Below are 18,720 nucleotides of genomic sequence, written 5' to 3' on the forward strand. Positions count from 1 at the left end.
AATCAAACACTGCACAGGAGGATTTTAGGAGCAGCATCAGCCCAAAGCCCACCACCACATCTGTCTCATCCCTTTGGGGTCTGCAGTCCCCTCTTACAGGAAGGGGCCTACCTAGCTCCCACATTCCCTGGAGGATTCCTGGCCCCCATCCCCACTGTGGGAACACTGTGGGATTGTGCCTCGGCTGCTGGGAGCCAGCAGCAACCCCACAGGGATGCCCAGGCAGGGGATTTCCAGCCAAGGTACCTGCTTGGATATTTATAACCACCCTTTCTTGTTTTATGGCTGGGGCTCAGCAAACAGCCCTCCCCCATCCACGGTGCCCCCGTCACCGCCCCTTCCCCATTTCCTCAAAAATATTTCATCATTTCAAGGGAAATAAATTTTCCAGCGAGTGGAAACGCAAAGTCGTTCCCCAGGCCATGGGCTTTGAAATTGTACTCGGTGCGTTTGATGGGCTGCCGGGACAGGCCCCTGGTCCAGGTTCCCTTCAGATCACACCACGCGGCAGGAAGCACGATCAGCCCCTCTGAGTGACAGTTTCATTAGGCCAGGCTGGTGTTTTTCATTTTTCCGCTTTTTATTGCTGCTTTTAAAAATGCAGATAATGAATAACATGCCTCTGAGCAAGGGGGCCAGAGCTAATGGCTCCCGACATGTCTGCAGGCACAAGGGGGAGGGGAGGCAGGAGGGGAGGCCAATGACCTTGTATATTTATATTTATGCTCCAAAAGCAGTTTTAAAAAAAAAAAAAAAAAGCACATGCTGAGGGTGCAGTGCCCGTGGGGAGATGCAAACAGCTGTTGCAGTTGATGCACATTTTGGCTTTGTGGGAAGATTTACCAGCCAGGGCATCATTGCAGCTCCCCCCTGCTGATATGTGGGGTGCAGCAGGGCCATTGCTGGACCCCTGCTTGTGGTGAGCACTGGTGGAGTGGGAGGGGGTGAGTGGAGAGGAAATATTATTAGATGGAGAGGGAAACTAAAGCCAGCTCAAGTTTTATGGCTGATTTCCTGACCCACGCCCAGGCGGTTTGCGGCGGCACTGCCGATGTGCCCCGGCTTTGTGGATCCGGCAGTGTCGGGAGTGCCGGGAGCAGAGTCTGCGCCAGTCCCACTGCCAGGTCAATGCTGGGGGCACCCACACACGGGTGAGGCTGAGTAGCCCAAACACACCCAGACTTTGGGCTCACTGCTGGCTTGGCTGCTAAATCCAAGGCGTGCAAGTGCCACTGGCAGGTCACGGTTCCCTTCCCGAGGCCCATGGCTGCACAGTGTCCACACAGCTTCTCTTGGGAATTGCCACCTGCCCTGGCACATGCTGGATTTGCTCCAACAAGGGCGAGGACCCGGTTGCCCAGACTAACAGGCTGCACTAACGCTCCTCATAATATGCTTCTCCCTCTCGCATGGGGCTCCAGCCAGTCCAACACAGTGTGTGAAACTGGAGAGGGTTTGGAGAGGCTGAGGGACATGAGATGCTTGGGGCAGGGTGATGGAGGAGTCAATAGCACTGGACCCAAACCTCAGGTTTGGGCTCTTTTGGGAGGTGGGGGAGAAAAAGCCTAAAAGGACAGTTTCCACCAGGCTGGAAAGGCAGCGGAGTCAAACCCATTGACATGTGACACCAACCGAGTTCCTTGCTGGACACTGTTTCTAAATCACTTTTTTATAATGTTAAACAGGGGAGAGACACTTCCAGCAACACGTTATCCTTGAGACGTTTTCTAATGGTAAATATTTTTGTTCTCTCTATCTCTACAAAGGGGTCTAACTGTAGATGGTCTCTCTTCTTGAGATCATAACAGGGCTCGGGGGGCTGAGCTGCCATGCTAACTGCATGTCTCACTAACTGTGCCCCGCTGCTGCTTCCAAACCCTGCAGGGCCAGCCTGGCCCAGGCTGCCAGCGGGCTGGGCTGGGGGACAGAGCAGAAAACCCTCCCCTGGCTGTGCTTGCATGAGATGGGGGCTCTCGCTCTGCTTTGGTCAATCCAGCCTGGCCCAGGGGATGACAAATCCACTTTGCAGGCTGTGGTGGTTACCCCCCACCAACCAGGAGGAGCTCATAGTGGGCTGCCAGCAGCCATGCAATGGGGAGGGGGGTGCTCGTGCCCATCTCTATGCTGTGCACTCCCACAGTTACCCCTTCCCAGAGCCCACCCACTCACAGATAGTCCCCTCTGGGATATTCTGGGTGTCCCAGGACTAGGTCTCACAAGGCTGCTCGCCATGCTGAGGCTCCCAGCCTGGAGCTGCAGCAGTGGCAGAGCTGCAATGGCTCTTTACACGGCTGGGCACCTCTTCAGGGGTTTCCTTGCATCCCCGTGGTGTCTCCAAGCCCTTCAAAAAGGTAAGGTGATGCCTCTGCTCTACCACCAAGAAAACTGAGGCAGAAGGTGCAGCGACTTGTCTGTGGTGAGGAATCTTGTTCCTGGATGTGTTGGGCACAAGCAAACTCCTGGTACATCCAGAAGGAGCTGTGGGAGTGCACCTCACCAGTGCAGGGAGCACTGACTGCAGCTTTCGGGGTCTCTGAAGAGCCTTTCCCACAGGGGTGGGAGAAGGAAGGGAGCCCAGATCCACTCAGATCCTCCAATTACCATGGAATTATCCCCTCAGGCTCATGGAATCACATCCCAGAAGGTGGAGGCAAGGCTGCACCATGTGCAGCCAGGGCTCTGCAGTGATGGGTGGCAGAGGGAGGGTGCTGAGCAGGGTGAGGAGCACCGTGGCACAGCAGCCGGGAAGTGAGACCACAGCTGAGATGGAGTGTGGAGCTGCTTTGCTCACTCCCTGCCCAAGTGGTGGAGGCCTCGCCGAAGCCCAGTGTGGCAGTGGTTCTGGGATGGTGGGTGGGATTGGCCTTACATCGGGGCCGAAAAGCCCGGAGGTTCAAAGGGGCCACGAGGGCATATGGGTGCCACAGTGCTGGAGGAGGCTGTGAGCACCATGAAGTGTGCCCAGGGCACTGCACTCTCTTGAGAGCCCCTCAGCAGTGACCCTGTTAAATCAATCCTCCCCAGGCTGCTTCTGCATCAGCTGCTGAAACAAAGGCTGGTGTTTAATAATTCACTGGGCTTCCAGAAAGTTTCCCTTCCCTTGGGCGCGGTGTCACCCGCCCTGTGCTCCTCGCCCTGGCGCCGCAGGGAGAGGACAGCCCTGGCACGGCTGGGCTGCGTGCAGCGCAAGGACCTGGCTGAAGGAATAGTATCTGCAGAAATCCCTCCCTTGCCATTAGGTTTTGTAATTGTGCTGGCGATTAATTTCATAAAATGGTCTCTTTTGTTCTCTTATTATGGGACATCATAAAAATAGCAGTGGCAAGACGAGCACAGAATGATCCCAGCTCCCGAGCCCTGCGGCGAATGGTTGGATGATTCTGTCATTCCCACCCCATGCAGTGCTTGCAAAGAGCAGGAGAACCTGGGATTTGCTCTTTCCAAGGAATTTCTTCAAGGCATTTTCATCTTGGGTTCCTTGAAGCCCAAATGCCTCATTTATCCAAGCAACCAGCCTTCTGAAAGGAATGTTTTATTATCCTTTGTGAACAACTTAATGCACTTCAAACCATTGTTCTAGTGGTTAGGGTCAAAATTGAGGATTGATCTCACAGGGAAGCTGTCAAGCTGAAAATGTTTCATTTAAATTAGTGTCCCTTCTAGTCCTACCAACAACAGCTGATTTTGATAATACTGAAATAATTAGCTTTTTTTTCAATTGGAGTTTTTTTCCACTGATGCTGCCTGCCTCTGAGTGTGTGTTCTAATTATACAAAGTGTCTCCCAAATTAGCCTGCAACACTGGACCAGCTGCCATGCCCAAGCAGCACGGGGTCACCTGTAGCTTTGTGGCTCAGTAGCTTGGTGGCAGCAAGGGGGCTGGGACCCCCCTGCCACCTCACTGGGGGACTGGGGCTGCACACCCGCAATCCCTGGGGAGCCGCAGCCTGGGCACCCCCGTTGAGACCTGTCTCTGGCTGCATTTGCACAAGTGCCGTGACTTTTTCCCCTGGAAATTCAATTCCTCCTCATTGTTGCTGCCGAAGCCAGCCTCCGTGAGACCCTGTTTGTGGGGGACATGCAGCCCCCATGCCAGTGTGTTCATTAATTCGGGGCTCTGTGACCTCGTTACTGTTGAGTGAGAAGCCAAGAGCTCTGCAGGGAGGTTTGTATCTGCTGCTGCTTCTGGGCTGTGGCATGGTGGATATCTGGGTGCTGTGACCCCCCCAGCCTTTTGAACACCAGTCCCTAACCCCAGCCTTTCTCTCCCCTCCCCATGCAGAGACGTGTGCTGTGAACAACGGGGGCTGTGACAGCAAGTGTCACGACGCGGCCACGGGCGTCCACTGCAGCTGCCCCATGGGCTTCATGCTCCAGCCTGACAGGAAGACCTGCAAAGGTAGGGGGGTGTGAACAGGGCTGGGGTGCTCACTGCTCACCCCTGGATGCCCTTAAAAAAGGCTCTACATTGCCCACAGTGTTCACTGGCTTGGTGTTTGCATCCATGCGGTGGGGACAGGAATCACCCCCCTGCACGGGCACTTGGCTGTCTTGCTGCAGGCACCGTGCTTAGCCCTGCTCCTCTGGGAAGCCTATGAAGAGGAGGAAAAGGAGGTCAGGTCAAGTTGGAGGTGATGGCATGGCCCTTGTGGGGCTGGAGTGCCACCCCAGTGCCTCAGCTGCCCCAGGGGTAGGTTTGGGTGTGCAGGGAATCAACACCTGCTCTGGCAGTTTGAGGTGCATGAGCCCCTCTGGGGTCACTGTCCAGCCAGGTCCAAGCACCAACTCCCACTTGGGGGGAACGTCCTGAGATGCAGCACATCCCACTGACATCCCCAACCACCTGCCCCCACAAGACAGGGCAGTCAAGGCTGGTTATCCCAGCACCACAAACTTGCCGCCCTTGGGAGTGCCCAGTGCCTGTGTTGTGTCTTTTGGCAGCTCCGGGAACTTGACCCCGGCTGAAAGGAAAGCCTGTCTTGCTGCCGTCTGCCTGTCTACCTGCTGACTGCTTCCAGAACCCCCTGCCCCTGGTATTTTATCAGAGCATCCCCCCTCTCTAATTCTGCAGTTTCCAGGAACATGCAATAACCCAGAGCCACGGCCCCTGTGTCTGGGGTTTTATTATGGCTGTGGGTGGGTTTACAGCTCACTCCCTCGCAGTCATATAAAAGAAAGCCTCAGCCCCATCGAGGCAGAGCTGTTACCCCAGTGCTGGGGGATGGAGGGACAGGGCAGGCCACTACGTCTTCCTGGTCTCCTTCCATTTTACAAGTCATTTCCTAGCAGTAAATTTTGTGATTAGTGGAAAAATTAGAAAAACAACTGAAAAAAAAGTCTCAGCCTCTTTCAAGTTTGTTGGGGCTCTTTGCAGTTATTGTGTTTCATCCTTTTTAGCTTTGGCTTTCATGGCAGGAAGGAGGTGGCAAGCAGAGAGGCCAGGGCTGAAAAGTAGTTTTTTGTTAAGTGGCTGTTTCTGAAGGAGAGTTTTTCCCTTCTGGGTTTTCTCTCTCTTCCTGTTGCTCCTGGTCCCCCCAAGCAGCCCCCAGCCCAAACCCATGACTCTGCAAATTCTGGTCTGGTGCTCTCCCTCAGCTGCAAGGCTCTTTCAGAGACCGTGGATCCCAGCTCTGCTCCAGGGGATGCTGAGACCTGCAGAGAGTAGTTGTTTTGCACCACTTTCAAGGGGAGCTGAGCCCGGAGTCCTGGCCAGTGTCACACATTGGCTCCCCAGATGCACCCAGAGAAAACCAGCAGCCACATTGCACTGGTGACCATCAGAGCCCAGAGGGTTTCCTCTGCTTGCCAGCTCCAGAGGGGAGCACCCGTCTCTCCTGGGCAAGCATCCCAGACAGGGTGTGACGGGTGTCCCTTGTTCCTACCAGACATTGACGAGTGCCGGCTCAACAACGGCGGCTGTGACCACATCTGCAGGAACACTGTGGGCAGCTTTGAGTGCAGCTGCAAGAAGGGCTACAAGCTGCTCATCAATGAGAGGAACTGCCAAGGTAAGGGACAGGGGGCCCCCAGCACCCTGCCCTGTCCAGGGATGGCACCTCTCTCCCGTGTCTCGCAGCCCTCCCACAGCTGCTGCTGGAGGAGTGCTGCCCTGGTTACTCATTCCTCTGGACCACATACATCCTTTGGGGGATTAGTTCTGGATTTGGGTTCTGGTCTGGGGCTTAGCCCTTTGATCTCAGAGCTGGGGACTTGTGGGTTCTTCTTGAGGCAGAGTTAAAACGGGCAATTAGACAGATGCCAGGCTTCCTGCTTTTTGGAGGGCGGGAGTTGGGGGGAAGATGTCTCCTGCTCACTCCGGAGGGAGCTGGCTGCTCCATGCTGTTTCTTCCCCATTTTTCTCTCTGTCTTGACATCCTTCTGCATGTCCCACATAAACACAGCAGGTTTAAATGACCCAGCAGGTCGCTGGGCTGTCCTGGTAGGAATGTGGAGCTCTGCCCCCCAGCCCACGGCCAAGGTCAGCATAGCAGGTGTGCATGAGCCCGAGTGTTGCCTCCTGAAAGCACAGGGCTGGGGAAGGAGGGGGCTGTTACGCTCTGGGGCTGCCACTGCTTTCATCTCCCTCCAGGTTCTGTGCTCTGGGAGTTTGACATGAGCGCAGCAATTAACTTAATGAAGCCAGTGAAATGACACTCCAATCTGCCAGGTTGGGTTCACCCTCCAGCCAGGGCCTCCCTGCCCCAGCGAGGTGCCCACGGGGCCAAGCAGACATCGCTGGCACCACCCCTGTGGCAGAACCTGCCTGTGCAGCATTCCTCATCCTGCCCTGGCACAGAGCTGAGCACTGGCAAGGCAGCAGCCAGCCAGGGGCTCTCACAGCCCTCCCATGCCAAGGACATGGTGCTGGCCTCGTTTGGCCCATCTGAGATGCAAAGGGGCTGCAGCAGCTTGCAGCCAGGAGATGCTGGTGTAGTGGGTGAGGAGGGAGCTTGGAGGCAGGCAGGGTGGGAGCACAGGGTCCTGTAGCATACTGGTGCTTGATCCCCAGAGCAATCTGGTGCTGGATCCTTGGAGCATCCCACTGCAGGGTCTCATAGCATTGCAGTGCAGCTCCCAGCTTGCTGGAGCAGTTGGAGCAGGAAGGGGACAGCCCTTGTGTCATGAATGGCCCCTCTGCCGCGCCAGCCCTTACCTCCTTCCCTTGCTTTCCCCCAGACATCGACGAGTGCTCCTTTGACCGGACCTGTGACCACCTCTGCATCAACACCCCCGGCAGCTTCCAGTGCCTCTGTCACAAGGGCTACACACTGTACGGGCTCACGCACTGTGGAGGTAGGGCCAGCTGAGTGCTGGCAGCAGCAGCCTGCAGCCCCACAGGGTTCGGGTCCCAAGGAGGCACATGGGGCCCCTGGGGGTGGGGCAGCCCCACAGTACGGCTCCTGTGGCACCCCTGGGGATAGAGCTCACCCCAAGGGCCCATGGAGAGGGTCGGTTCCACACATACCCCAGGCTGAGACCAGGCAGGGAGGGGGCTCACAGCCAGACAAGCTGGTGTCTGCAACTTCAAACAGAGCGACAGGAACAATTTGTGACTTGTCTGCAGCAGGAGAGAGGGAGAAATCCCCGACGTTTTTGGCAAGGAGCTGGGACAGGGTGGGAAGGGGAACATCAAAAGGGTTTGATTTAAATTTCACAAGGCAGATAGCTCCCAAGGGCGGGGGCGTGCGGCGCCCGGGAAGCGGGAGGCAGATGAAACGTGCTTTGGAGGGGTTGCCGGAGCGTGTCGTGGCAGCCGTGCCGGCAGCCCGGGATGACGGCAGCAGGAGGCCGGGTGCTCCGATGCCTCCGGCTGGTGAGGGCAAGCACCCTTCTCGTATTCCCAAAATATGCAGCCAGCATGAGCCAGCACAGCCCCCAGATGCTTTCAGGGTGACCCTGCAGCAGAGGATTTGATGACTTCCACCAGTGCCCCCAGTGAGGGGTAGCTGAGCAGGAAGGGCTGTGGGGGGCAGCTCCATCCCTGGCCATGCTTCATGCCAGACCTGAATCATAAACACCCTGTTTCAGGCTGGGGCAGAGGGTCCCTGCTGAGAAGAGAGGCCAGAGCTGCTGAGCAGCTGTGTTTGAATTCAGTTCCTAAGTGCTTCCATGTCAGCACTGTCTGCTGTCTCCCCTGCAGCTCCTCAGCCCAGCGGGGGCCAGAGCTGAACTCAGCCTGGATGGGCTGCACCCATCACCACCCAGCCCTTGGGGACACCAGGAGTCGGAGTGTCCCTCATCCCCACAAAGCTGGCATGGCTGGAAGTGCCCTGTGGTGCAGATCCCCTGCCCCAGTGTCAGAGCCACTGACCCTCACCCCCTGCCTCTCCCTTCCTCCCTGCAGACATTGATGAATGCAGCATCAACCGGGGTGGCTGCAAATTTGGCTGCATCAACACACCTGGCAGCTATCAGTGTACCTGTCCCACCGGCTGCAAGCTGCACTGGAACAAGAAGGACTGTGTCGGTATGTCAGGCCAGGAGCCACCACGGCTGGTGGAGGAGTTGGAGGATTTGGGATGCCAGGCTGGCATCCCCATGCCATGCTCCAGAACCCTCTCCTCCCCAGTGAATCCCCCCATGAGCTGGGAGGGTGCAGGGGTCCCTCGTGGGTCCCTGGGCTGTGCCAGCCACAGGTGTCCCCGATTGTCATCACCAGCTGGCGCATGTCCCATGGAGCTGGTGAAATGCCTGCCAGGTTCGGTGCCACCACGGGCCACCCTCACCTGCAACAAGACAGGCAAGAAGGATAGCTGTGCCCTCTCCTGCACCTCCAAGGCACGATTTCTGCCAGGTACCAGTGCTAGTGCCACGGCCAGCTTGGGCAGAGGGATCCCCATTTTCCTGCATGGCCTAAAGTTGGGAGAGGGAGAATGGCTGCACAGCTGGGGTACAGAGCACCCAAGAAGTAGCTGGGTGAGGGAGGAAGGTTGTTGCTCAGAAGGGCTTGTCATTGGGTGTAGACCCATGGGATGGGCCCTGGTGCGGGATCCCCATGGCAGGGTGCTGGGCATCATCCCTCCACAGCACAGCTGTGCCTCCCTGCATCACCCTGGCAGAGCATCACGGGAACCAGACAGCTGCTCTGGCATCCACCAACTCCCCTTCCTCCTTCACAGAGTCCGACAGCAGCTACACGGTGAGCTGTGGGACCCCCGTCCTGCGGCAGGGTGGCCAGCACAGATCCACAAACAGCAGCCAGCAGTGCCTCGGTAAGGGGGCTCCTGAGGTGACCATGGCCGTCGCCAGCCAGGCTGGGCTGTGCCAGGTTGCTGAGCACCTGCCTTTTCTTTTAGAGACTGTCACTGCACCAGTCAAGCAGAAGGCCTCCTTCAAGATCAAAGATGCCAAGTGTTACCTGCACCCACGGGCCAAGGGCAAGCAGGATGAGGCCGGGAAGGCTGGGGCACAAGGTGAGGTGTGATGGCAGGGAGCCGGGGGGGTGCCCGTCCTCCCAGCAGAGATGGGGTCCTGACCTGTTCCCCCACGTGCAGGCGGTTCGGCACCTTGCTCTGACTGCCAGGTCACCTTCGTCAACCTAAAGTGCGACTCAACCAAGAAGGGGAAGGGCCGCCGGGCTCGCAACTCCCCCAACAAAGAGGTGACACGCATCACGTTGGAGTTCGAGGCGGAGATCAAGCCAGAGGAGATCACAGGTGGGTACAGCACTGGCCTGGTCTGTCTCAGGTGCAGGCAGGGGTGGTGGGACCACAGGGACAGTGGTGGGACCAGGGACACAATACTATCCCTATGCAGCAAGGAGAGACAAACTAGTTGTCATCCTGCACTGGACTGGGATGTACTGGGCAGCGCTTGCAACTGAGCATAGGGGGGATGATTTTAATCCTTTTGGGTTTCTCTGTCCATCCCTCACTTCTTACTGCTTGTTTCCCCCCACACCCCTATTCCCTTCTACTCCCCCAGCCAGCTGCAACCTGCACTGCCTGCGACAGAGAGTGGAAAAAAAACTGAAGTCAGCCATCAAAGCCCTGAAGAAATCCATCAACCAGGAGCGGTTCCTGCTCCGCTTCGCGGGGATGGAGTACGAGGTGGCGCGGAAGCTGAGCGTGGCCCCGGAGCGGCAGGAGAGCTGCGGGCCGGGCCAGCAGCGCCTGGCTGGCAAGTGTGGTAAGGAGCGGGGGGGTATCTGGGGGGGCCCCAGCAGTGACAGCCCCCACAGCATCACCGATGTCCCCCCTGGCTCTCAGTCAGCTGCTCGCAGGGAACCTATTACCACGGGCAGACGGAGCAGTGCGTGCCCTGTCCCCCCGGCACCTACCAGGAGAAGGAGGGGCAGCTTTCCTGTGACCTGTGTCCCCGCGGAGACACATTCGGACCCGTAGGAGCCACCAACATCACCAGCTGCACAGGTAAGGAGAGCATGGAGTGGGACCAGAGGCACACTTGGGGAACATCCAGGGCTGCAATCTCAACCGTCAGCCAGAAGAGGGGAAAGCCCTAAGCATCGCCAGAGCCCACAGAAGTTGCTATTTTGGGTGTTTATCATTTTGAGGGGACCCTGGGAAAGGCAGCACTTGTTTTGGATATACTGGTCCTGCCAAGGCTGTTGGGGGAGAGGATTTGGACACGGGGCAGGAGAGCTCTGGGTATTTGGGGTGCCAGGACTGAGCGATGCCTGTGCCCACAGGTCAGTGTCCCCCTGGCCAGCACTCAGCTGATGGCTTCAAGCCCTGCCAGCTGTGTCCCCGTGGGTCCTACCAGCCTGAAGTGGGACGGGCGCTCTGCTTCCCTTGTGGTGGGGGGCTGACCACCCGCCACGAGGGAGCCCTCTCCTTCCAGGACTGCGACACCAAAGGTAGGTCAGAGCTGGTCCCTGGGGAGGGGGCAGCCAGTGGGGTTGTGCTGGCAGCTGAAACAGCCCCCTTTGCTCTCTGACCCCACAGTCCAGTGCTCCCCAGGGCACTACTACAACACAAGTGTCCACCGCTGCATCCGCTGTGCCGTGGGCACCTACCAGCCCGATTTCCGGCAGAATTACTGCATCGCCTGTCCCGGCAACACCACCACCGACTTCGACGGCTCCACCTCTGTGTCCCAGTGCAAAAGTAGGCGGGCAGGGGTGTGATGGGGGGCAGATAGGTGTGGGGTTCTTCCTCAAAAGTATTTTAAAATTCTGTAAAATAGAGTTTTGGGTCATTTCAGTGCTTTATGCATGCAGGCGGGCATGGGGGGATGCATGGAGCAGTGCTAATGGAACACGCCCCCTCACCCACTAAACCACCCACAGGGGAACACTCCACCCCCAGTGCCCATGGCACTGATTCCCAGTGGAACTGGCTCTCCCCATACCTTGCAGACCGGCAGTGTGGAGGGGAGCTGGGTGAGTACACGGGCTACATCGAGTCGCCAAACTACCCGGGGAATTACCCTGCCAATGTCGAGTGCACCTGGAACATCAACCCGCCACCCAAGCGCAAGATCCTCATCGTGGTGCCAGAGATCTTCCTCCCCTCTGAGGACGAGTGTGGCGACGTCCTGGTCATGCGGAAAAACTGTAGGTAACCGAGCAGGCCACGGTGCTCACAGGAGGAGCTGAGGGAGGAAAAGTTCGGGGTTTGGCACGGCTATCTTGTGCAAAGGGAGAAAGCCACATCCCCGGCCAGCAGGAGGAGAATTTTGGGAATTGAGTGGGGAGATCAGCATCACCCTACTGGCCTGGTGTCTTGCTGGATCAGGGGGATGTTGATGGGCTGGGCTGCACATCTGAGTCTCAGCATTACATTTTGTGGGTAAAAAGCCCCGTTCGGAGTTTTCCAGAGCAAGGAAGAAATAACAACATCCCTGGTATGTAACATGAGGGTTAGGGGGGCTCAGCCTTGCCCAACATGAACAATCCCCATCCCTGGTGCTGCCCTTCACCCTGAGCCTTTTAGCCCAGTAAGGCTGGGGGTAGGTCTGCTGATGGGCAACCGGCATCCCGTGTCCCCTTGCCGTTCCCTGCAGCCTCCCCATCCTCTATCACCACCTATGAGACGTGCCAGACCTATGAGAGGCCCATTGCCTTCACCGCCCGCTCACGGAAACTGTGGATCAACTTCAAAACCAGTGAAGCCAACAGCGCCCGGGGCTTCCAGATCCCCTATGTCACCTATGACGGTGAGCACAGGACACAGGAAGACACTATTCTGGCAGGCTGATGCCACCCTGCCCGGCTTGGGACCCAGGTCACCCCCAGTTGACATCTCCTGTGTGTTTTGGGGGGAGTGGACTCAGGGATGGGGACCAGATGCTTGGACACAAGTGGCAGCGTGTGCCCTGACTGTGTTTTTCGGCTGGGTGTTGCAGAGGACTATGAGCAGCTGGTGGAGGACATTGTGCGGGATGGCAGACTCTACGCCTCTGAAAACCACCAGGAGATCCTCAAGGTGAGCGTGTGCCCCCATGTCCATGCTGCCCAGGGCTGCAGGGGATGCAGGAACATCCTTCCCTTCAGGAGTGCCTCATGCTCTCCCTGCACTCAGGGGTTCAGTTCGGAGCCACTGCAGGGGAGCACAAGGCAGGGTGGTGAACCTCCCTCTGGCTCGGTTTCCCTGCAGGACAAGAAGCTCATCAAAGCTTTCTTCGATGTGCTGGCACACCCCCAGAACTACTTCAAGTACACTGAGAAGCACAAGGAGATGCTGCCCCGCTCCTTCATCAAACTCCTCCGCTCCAAAGTCTCCAGCTTCCTTCGGCCTTACAAATAGCCCCCCGTGCCCCCGCCGTCCCAGGCCGCCCCGCAGCCAAGGAAACCCTCTTCTCCCTTCCTTCTTTCCGATTTTTCCTTCCTCCACCCGGCTCTGGCAGGATCACCACCGCTCATCCCGCAGACATCTCCCCACGATTTCCCCGCCGCTCCCTGCAGAGCAGCGCTCCCAGCCTTGGGGATGCTCTGGCCTCATCCAGCTGGGGACGAAGCCGCTCCCCTTTTTCAAAGCAGCTTCTTCGTTTTAGGAAACTGAAGTACTGGTCCTTTCACTGTCCTCTGTCCTGCCTTTGGTTTCCTTTTCGCCAGGTCTGTCCATGTTCCCTGGTGCCACCGGCAGCCCAGGACACTGAGGGGGTCACTGTCCTTCCAGCCCTTGGGGCTGGTGCCGGCTGCAGCCCCACAGAGCCCTTCGCAGAGGAGTGCAGGAGGTGAAGCCGTGTTCACCACAGCGCTGGGCCGTGGGCATCGGTGCTGCTTTGCAGAGGTCGGGGGAAAGACCATTGACAAAGCCAACTTCATTAAAAAGGAAACGTAAAGGAGAGATGGCAAAGCCCACCAGCATGGCAGTGTGGTGGCTCCGTGGCCATCCCGCTGGAGAGCCGGGCTGGCACTCGGAGGGAAGTGCAGCCAAGCCACATTCCCAGAGAACAATGTCTGGCTGCACAGGAGAAAACAGGGAGCAAAGGAGAAGGACTTTCAGCTGGGTTCGATTTTTTTTTTTCCCCCAACTCCAGACACTTGTGCCAAGAAACCAGACTTTGTTACAAGCTCGGCCAAAGAGTAACTCGGAAAAGCAAGCTTTGAGAAGAGCAGGAGTCGATGTTTGTGCACTAGGATATACTCCTTTCTACCTTTCTCATATGTATTAAGTGCAATCATTTGAGTCTTTATTATTTAGAGGGAAGTTGTTGTTTTTTTCTACTAGAAATGACAATATTTATACCTGCCTGAGAAATGAGAATGTGCATTTGCAAGAAAACAAAAACCACCCACCTAGAGCAAGCCTGGCCCTGGGCTGCACTGACCGGCACGATGGCATCTTCAGGCCTTTTCTGCCACATTTGTCCCCAGTAAAGGCCCCTGTTCTGGGGGGAGATGGTGCCTCTCCTGCTCAGCACAATGGGGTGAGTTTTTGCAGGGAGTTTGAGGCATCTTGATCCGTCCACAGGGGGTGGAGCAGCTGGGCCGGCCGTGCCCTTTCAGGCTCATCTGCCACAGTTTGGGTGTTGTCCAAGCCTCATTGCGAGGGGGATCAGAACTCAGCCCATCATCTGCTTGTTGCAAACTGATCTGCTTTCCTGCAGGGGCTCAGGGATGAGCCAAGACCATGGAAGATGGGGTGGCAGATCCTAAGTTCAGGTCTGGGGGGCACGCTGGGAGGAGAGGGGAGCTGCGCCTCCACTCAGCCCCTAAATTTTTCCCCCAGGTACGGAGAGACCTGGAGGCAGAGCCGCCCTCCTGCCTCTGGGCAGCCTTTGTGCTTCCAAGTTTCTCTTCCAAGGTGCTTTTGGCTCCGTCCTTCTGCACGTGCTCGTCCCACAGGGATGCTGTGGAAGCCCCTCCCCAGGGAATGGGGTGCAGATCCCAGGAAAGACCCATCCTGCCACCTGCTGTTTTACTGCCACCTGCCTGCCCCCTGCTTTGCAGACAGGCTTGGCTTGGGGCAAGGGCCGGGTGGACACCACTGGTGGGTTTGATCCCCAGCATGCAGACAGGACCCCCAGGGACAGGTGACTGCTGCCACCAGTCATCCCTCCTCATCCTCCCCGAGCCTCCCTCCCTTTCCAGCCCTGTCACCAGCTCTCAGCTGTCACCTCCCTGTGCCTTCATCCCCATCTTCATCCTCTCAAAAACCTGGAGTTGTCAGAACTAAACATGGTCAGCTTGCCTACAGCTCTGCCAGAGGTAGGTCCCCTCCCACCCTTGTACCCGCCTGTCCCTCCCCATCCCTTTGCCCACACCTGGACCCGTGGGCCCAGCCCTGCTTTTAACAAACCAATTATTTATTGCTCTGCACATCCCACTGGGTCTGTCTTTCCTGAATCCAGGAGGCAGCTGCTCATCCCTGTTTTCCCTCCTTGATCCACACTGCTCCAGCACTCCAAGAGCCTCTCCCGGGCTCTGTGAGGGGCTGCCAGTGGGGTGAGCACTGGCACAGGGGCTGAGGTTTGTCCCCAAGATGTGTCAGTTGGAAAAGTCTGTCCTGATTCATCCCAGCTGTGGATTTTCCCCTCCTGCTGCCGGCTCCCAGCCTGTTTGGAAGCTCCACATCTGTGGGCCGCGCTGTTTACCACTTGGTTGCTGTCTGAAAGCAGCTGCTTTGATGCACAAAAGCTGCTGCAGGGATCTGGAGGGGCTTTGTGGCTCTGGAACAGTCGTGCAGGGCAGTGACCCTTGAGAGGGTCCTTCATATTCAGAAGAAAAAAAAAACAACAGCAAAAATACAAGCCTGGGAATAACCAACCCCACTGTGGTGCCCCAGTCCACAGCAGTCCAGCAAAGAGCAGTCCAGCATTAACTCTGGGTGATCTGACATGGGCTCGCTGTCCCACCCTTATCACAACCACCACCTCTGCTCCCCTAAAGCAGTTCTGGAAGCATGAGGTGGGCAACATGTCCTCCTGTAATGGCACCTCCTCCGCCACCTTTCACCAAATAGCTCTAAAAACCCCAAAAAAGTCCACAAGGACCCCGGACCCACCTCCTCCAGTGTGGCTCAGCCCCACTCCCCCATCCACCCCCAGCTCAGAAAGGGTTTCAAAGGCTGAAACCCACACCAGGCACCTCGGGGATGAACTGAATGTTTCAACACAGTGAACAGAAATGAGGGGGTTTGGGAGTTTGGTTTTTTTTCCACGTTGGAGTATTTATATCTGGCTTTTGCAGCAGGCCAGGACTTGCCATCTCCAGCAAAAATGATTATTAAAGTGATGAGCAAGATGTAGTTCATGAAGTTATTTGCACTTGATTAAAAGAAAAATGTATTTGAACTTTGTAAAAAGAAATGTTTGCATTTTGTATTGTCTTTTTTTAATTATTAAATGGAATTTCTTGGTGTCATGTTGATCTTTCAAAAAACTGGCTCAGATGCTTATTTGAAAGGTTTCTAACAGCAGGATCCAGAGCTATTTTCATTGTTTGGTTTCCTCAGATGCTGACAAGCTTTTCCAGGGCCCAGGGTACTTTTTTTCCCTGTTCAGACTTCCCTAAGCTCACTAGTCCCAGCACAATGTATTTATTTATGCACACTAATTAGATGCAACAAATCTGATTTTTAGCCCAGAATAAGGAGTTGGACATAGGTTGGCTCAGAGGGAAGAGAGGATGGAACACACTCTGTACCCTTGGCCCCAACCCCCTTGCTGGGCTGCAGCTCCATCCCCTGGCATCCCTGGGCAGCTGGACGATGCCCATCAAGTCCTCACAGGCTGCACCTTGGGCAGAATCCCCCCACCCGAGGCTGGAGCATCAAAAACCTTCAAAAGCTGGTGCCCCCCTCAGATTAAGGCTGTGGGCTCTGCAGCAGGATGGCTGCAGGTGAGCACTGCACGTGGGCACAGGGGGATCTGGGGGCCATAGTTCAACTGCTGAAACTCCACCTGCCTCGGGACACCTCTGCTCTGATCAGTCTGGGGCAAGTGAAGCCGTTCCCCCTCCCTGCTCTGAACACAGAGGCCCCTTCCCTGAAAAGCTCCATATACCACTTGGAATTCACATCCCTATCAACTCAACGCAGCATCTAAGACCTGGCTCACCACAGCTCGTTGGCAAACCCACCCCAAGCTCTGGAGTAACAGAACCACACATGGTCGTGGGTGCCCACAGAGTTTATTGCTGCCCCCTCAGTAGAGGCGCTGGGGCTTCCCCATGGTGCTCTTGATGTACAGAGCTCGCACGTTCTGCCAGTTCTTCTTCAGCAGGGACACCAGGAAGTTGATGGCCAGGTGGATGTTGTAGACAAGTTCATCCTCTGTCATCTTCACGTGACCGACAGCCACAGCCAGACAGAGCACCTGGGGACATACACCAGAACAGGTTTCATGGGCAAAGGTGCCGACCTGAACTCATCTATGTGCTGGACTGTCCCATGGTCTGTCAGCTGGACACAGCTTCCCCAGCCCACCCATGGGGTTTTCCAGTGCCTGCTGCACCTGGCCTGTGGCTCCCTGTGCCTGTAGCCCCTGGATGCCACCTCTAACACTTGCTTCCAGATCTGTCAATGACAGAAAAATTATTCCTCCTTTCTGACTGGCAGCAGAGGTCTCCCTTTGCTGGAGGAAACACTCGAGGGCCACCTACAGTCCATCCCAGATATAGCAGAGACACAGAACTGCCTTGGAGAGGAAAAGCCCTGCTTTACCTTCTTCATCTGGAATTTAATGGTCGATTTGACCTCATCAACCTTAGCCACCAGGTTCTCGTTGTGGGTGAGCAGAGAAGGGAATTTCCCGGCTTTGTTCAGGCCTGGGCCCAGGATTCGAGGAATCTGCTTGATCAAGGACTCGGAAGCCAGGAAGGCATCGTACTTCTTAGCTGCAAGGAGAGAACTGGGGAGGTGAGGACAGACTCTGCTCCCACTCTGAGCTCCCAGAGAGCGGCTCAGCCAAGCCTGCACAGCTCCACTTCCCCCAACAGACATTCCCACAGTCCCACCTGGACAGGGGCTGGTTTTACCAACAATCTATCAGGAATGACTGTCACAGCAGCCAGACCCCAGCCCCACTCCTGACACAGACTCCGAACGGCACAAAGCTCATTCCCTAAAGGAACTGTCCTTTGCTAATCCCCAGGTGACACTGAACTCTGAGCTCTGCCAGGAGCCTCCTGCCACAGCCTGTGCACACCAGGATGGATGACCCATCTACGAGAGGCTTAGCCAACAGCCATAGTATCCCATGTCACTTCCTAACTGCACATGGTTCCGTGGCTGATCATGGATTGAGTGTCAAGGTCTTGTCTGCCTCAGGAACGTACCAAAGTGATTCTAGAGTTCTCAGGGAAGGAAGGATTTTCTCTCTGAGAGAAAAGAGACAAATTTTATTCTGTTCATGTAAGAACTGCAGGACTAAATCCCACTCTTGCCTCCAGCATTTATCTGCTTTTGCTGCACTCCCAGTCCTTGACCAGAAAATCGAGGAACACAGCAAAGGGTGAAACTCTGTGACAGGCATGCTTTCCTATGTCCCTTCCTTCCTTCTGCAGGACAACCAGCCCTGCTCCTGCCGCACTGACCTGTCAGACCTGCACTGCCAACAGCTTGGGGGCTTTTCTGGGTAGTTTCTGGGCAGATTTTGGTACTCTGCTCAGCTTTCTATCCCTGGAGCTAACCACGACATGGAAATCTGAGATGACAGAAAACCTCCTGCTTACTCAGACCCCTCCCAATTTGGCTAAGGTACCCAGAGCCTGACCCACACTCACCCAACTTCTTCACCAGCTTCTTGTTCTTGTTGAGCTTCTTCAGAGCTTCTATGTCCATGTGCGGGATGTCAACCGCTTTGGCCTCATCACAGTGCTGCTGGTCCCCCAACAGACAGACCGAGAACTTGGGCCGTGGCGTCGACTTCAGCCTGGGGATGGAAGGTCCGAGTCAGTGCCTTACCAGCACCGCTGCCGTGTCCCTGGAGCCAGCACGGAGACACCTTACCACAGCACGGGGCGTCCTGCACCGCCGCTCACCTGCCATCACAGCAGGCCGGTGGGGACAGCCCGGGGGGCTCCCACACCTCCCCTCATGTTTTAAGACCCAGGGTGAGGGTCCGTCCAGCCGCTCCCGCTGGGCCGGGGCGCTCTGGACTCCCCAAGCGGTTCGGCCCCGCGGCGGCCCCGGGCAGGGCCGGGCAGCGCCGAAGGCTGGGTGGGAGCGAGAGGATGGCGAACCTGACGGTGCCGGAGAACCGCTTGTCCTTCTGGGGGTCGTAGTTCTTGAGGCTGATCTGCAGCTCCACGGTCTCCACGAACCTGCGAGAGGCAGCGGGTGAGGCCCGGCCGGGCGGGGGGAGGCCGAGGCC

The 18,720-nt window shown here is 56.6% G+C and overlaps 2 protein-coding genes across 7 annotated transcripts in view; one reads left to right on the forward strand and one right to left on the reverse strand.

Annotated features, from left to right (window-relative positions):
- SCUBE3 (signal peptide, CUB domain and EGF like domain containing 3) overlaps window positions 1–14,352 on the forward strand; it is a 40,204-nt gene extending 25,852 nt beyond the window's left edge. For 3 of the 6 annotated variants that reach the window (XM_029962552.1, XM_029962553.1, XM_018079710.2), the window contains 16 exons: window positions 1,686–1,733; window positions 4,283–4,399; window positions 5,886–6,008; window positions 7,177–7,293; window positions 8,345–8,794; window positions 9,120–9,212; window positions 9,297–9,413; window positions 9,495–9,656; window positions 9,925–10,128; window positions 10,209–10,370; window positions 10,649–10,816; window positions 10,905–11,066; window positions 11,318–11,515; window positions 11,965–12,117; window positions 12,307–12,386; window positions 12,558–14,352. In XM_029962552.1, the coding sequence (XP_029818412.1) occupies window positions 1,686–1,733; window positions 4,283–4,399; window positions 5,886–6,008; window positions 7,177–7,293; window positions 8,345–8,794; window positions 9,120–9,212; window positions 9,297–9,413; window positions 9,495–9,656; window positions 9,925–10,128; window positions 10,209–10,370; window positions 10,649–10,816; window positions 10,905–11,066; window positions 11,318–11,515; window positions 11,965–12,117; window positions 12,307–12,386; window positions 12,558–12,707 (2,504 nt within the window). In that variant the 3' untranslated portion in view covers window positions 12,708–14,352. Of the gene's footprint in view, window positions 1–1,685; window positions 1,734–4,282; window positions 4,400–5,885; window positions 6,009–7,176; window positions 7,294–8,344; window positions 8,795–9,119; window positions 9,213–9,296; window positions 9,414–9,494; window positions 9,657–9,924; window positions 10,129–10,208; window positions 10,371–10,648; window positions 10,817–10,904; window positions 11,067–11,317; window positions 11,520–11,964; window positions 12,118–12,306; window positions 12,387–12,557 lie in introns of those variants that run through there. The other 3 variants (XM_008934326.3, XM_018079715.2, XM_018079716.2) reach the window with 3 other exon arrangements.
- A 2,166-nt stretch (window positions 14,353–16,518) lies between these two features.
- On the reverse strand, window positions 16,519–18,684 carry RPL10A (ribosomal protein L10a; the record flags this gene model as incomplete). The annotated part of the gene is made up of 4 exons (XM_018079718.1): window positions 16,519–16,722; window positions 17,070–17,242; window positions 18,131–18,279; window positions 18,590–18,684. Coding segments are annotated over 4 exons (588 nt in total), but the record flags the coding sequence as incomplete, so codon positions are not given.
- Between the last annotated feature and the right edge of the window lie 36 nt (window positions 18,685–18,720).

This window comes from Manacus vitellinus, unplaced genomic scaffold, assembly GCF_001715985.3.
Source record: "Manacus vitellinus isolate BGI_N305 unplaced genomic scaffold, ASM171598v3 scaffold_47_pilon, whole genome shotgun sequence".
Classification (NCBI taxonomy): domain Eukaryota; kingdom Metazoa; phylum Chordata; class Aves; order Passeriformes; family Pipridae; genus Manacus; species Manacus vitellinus.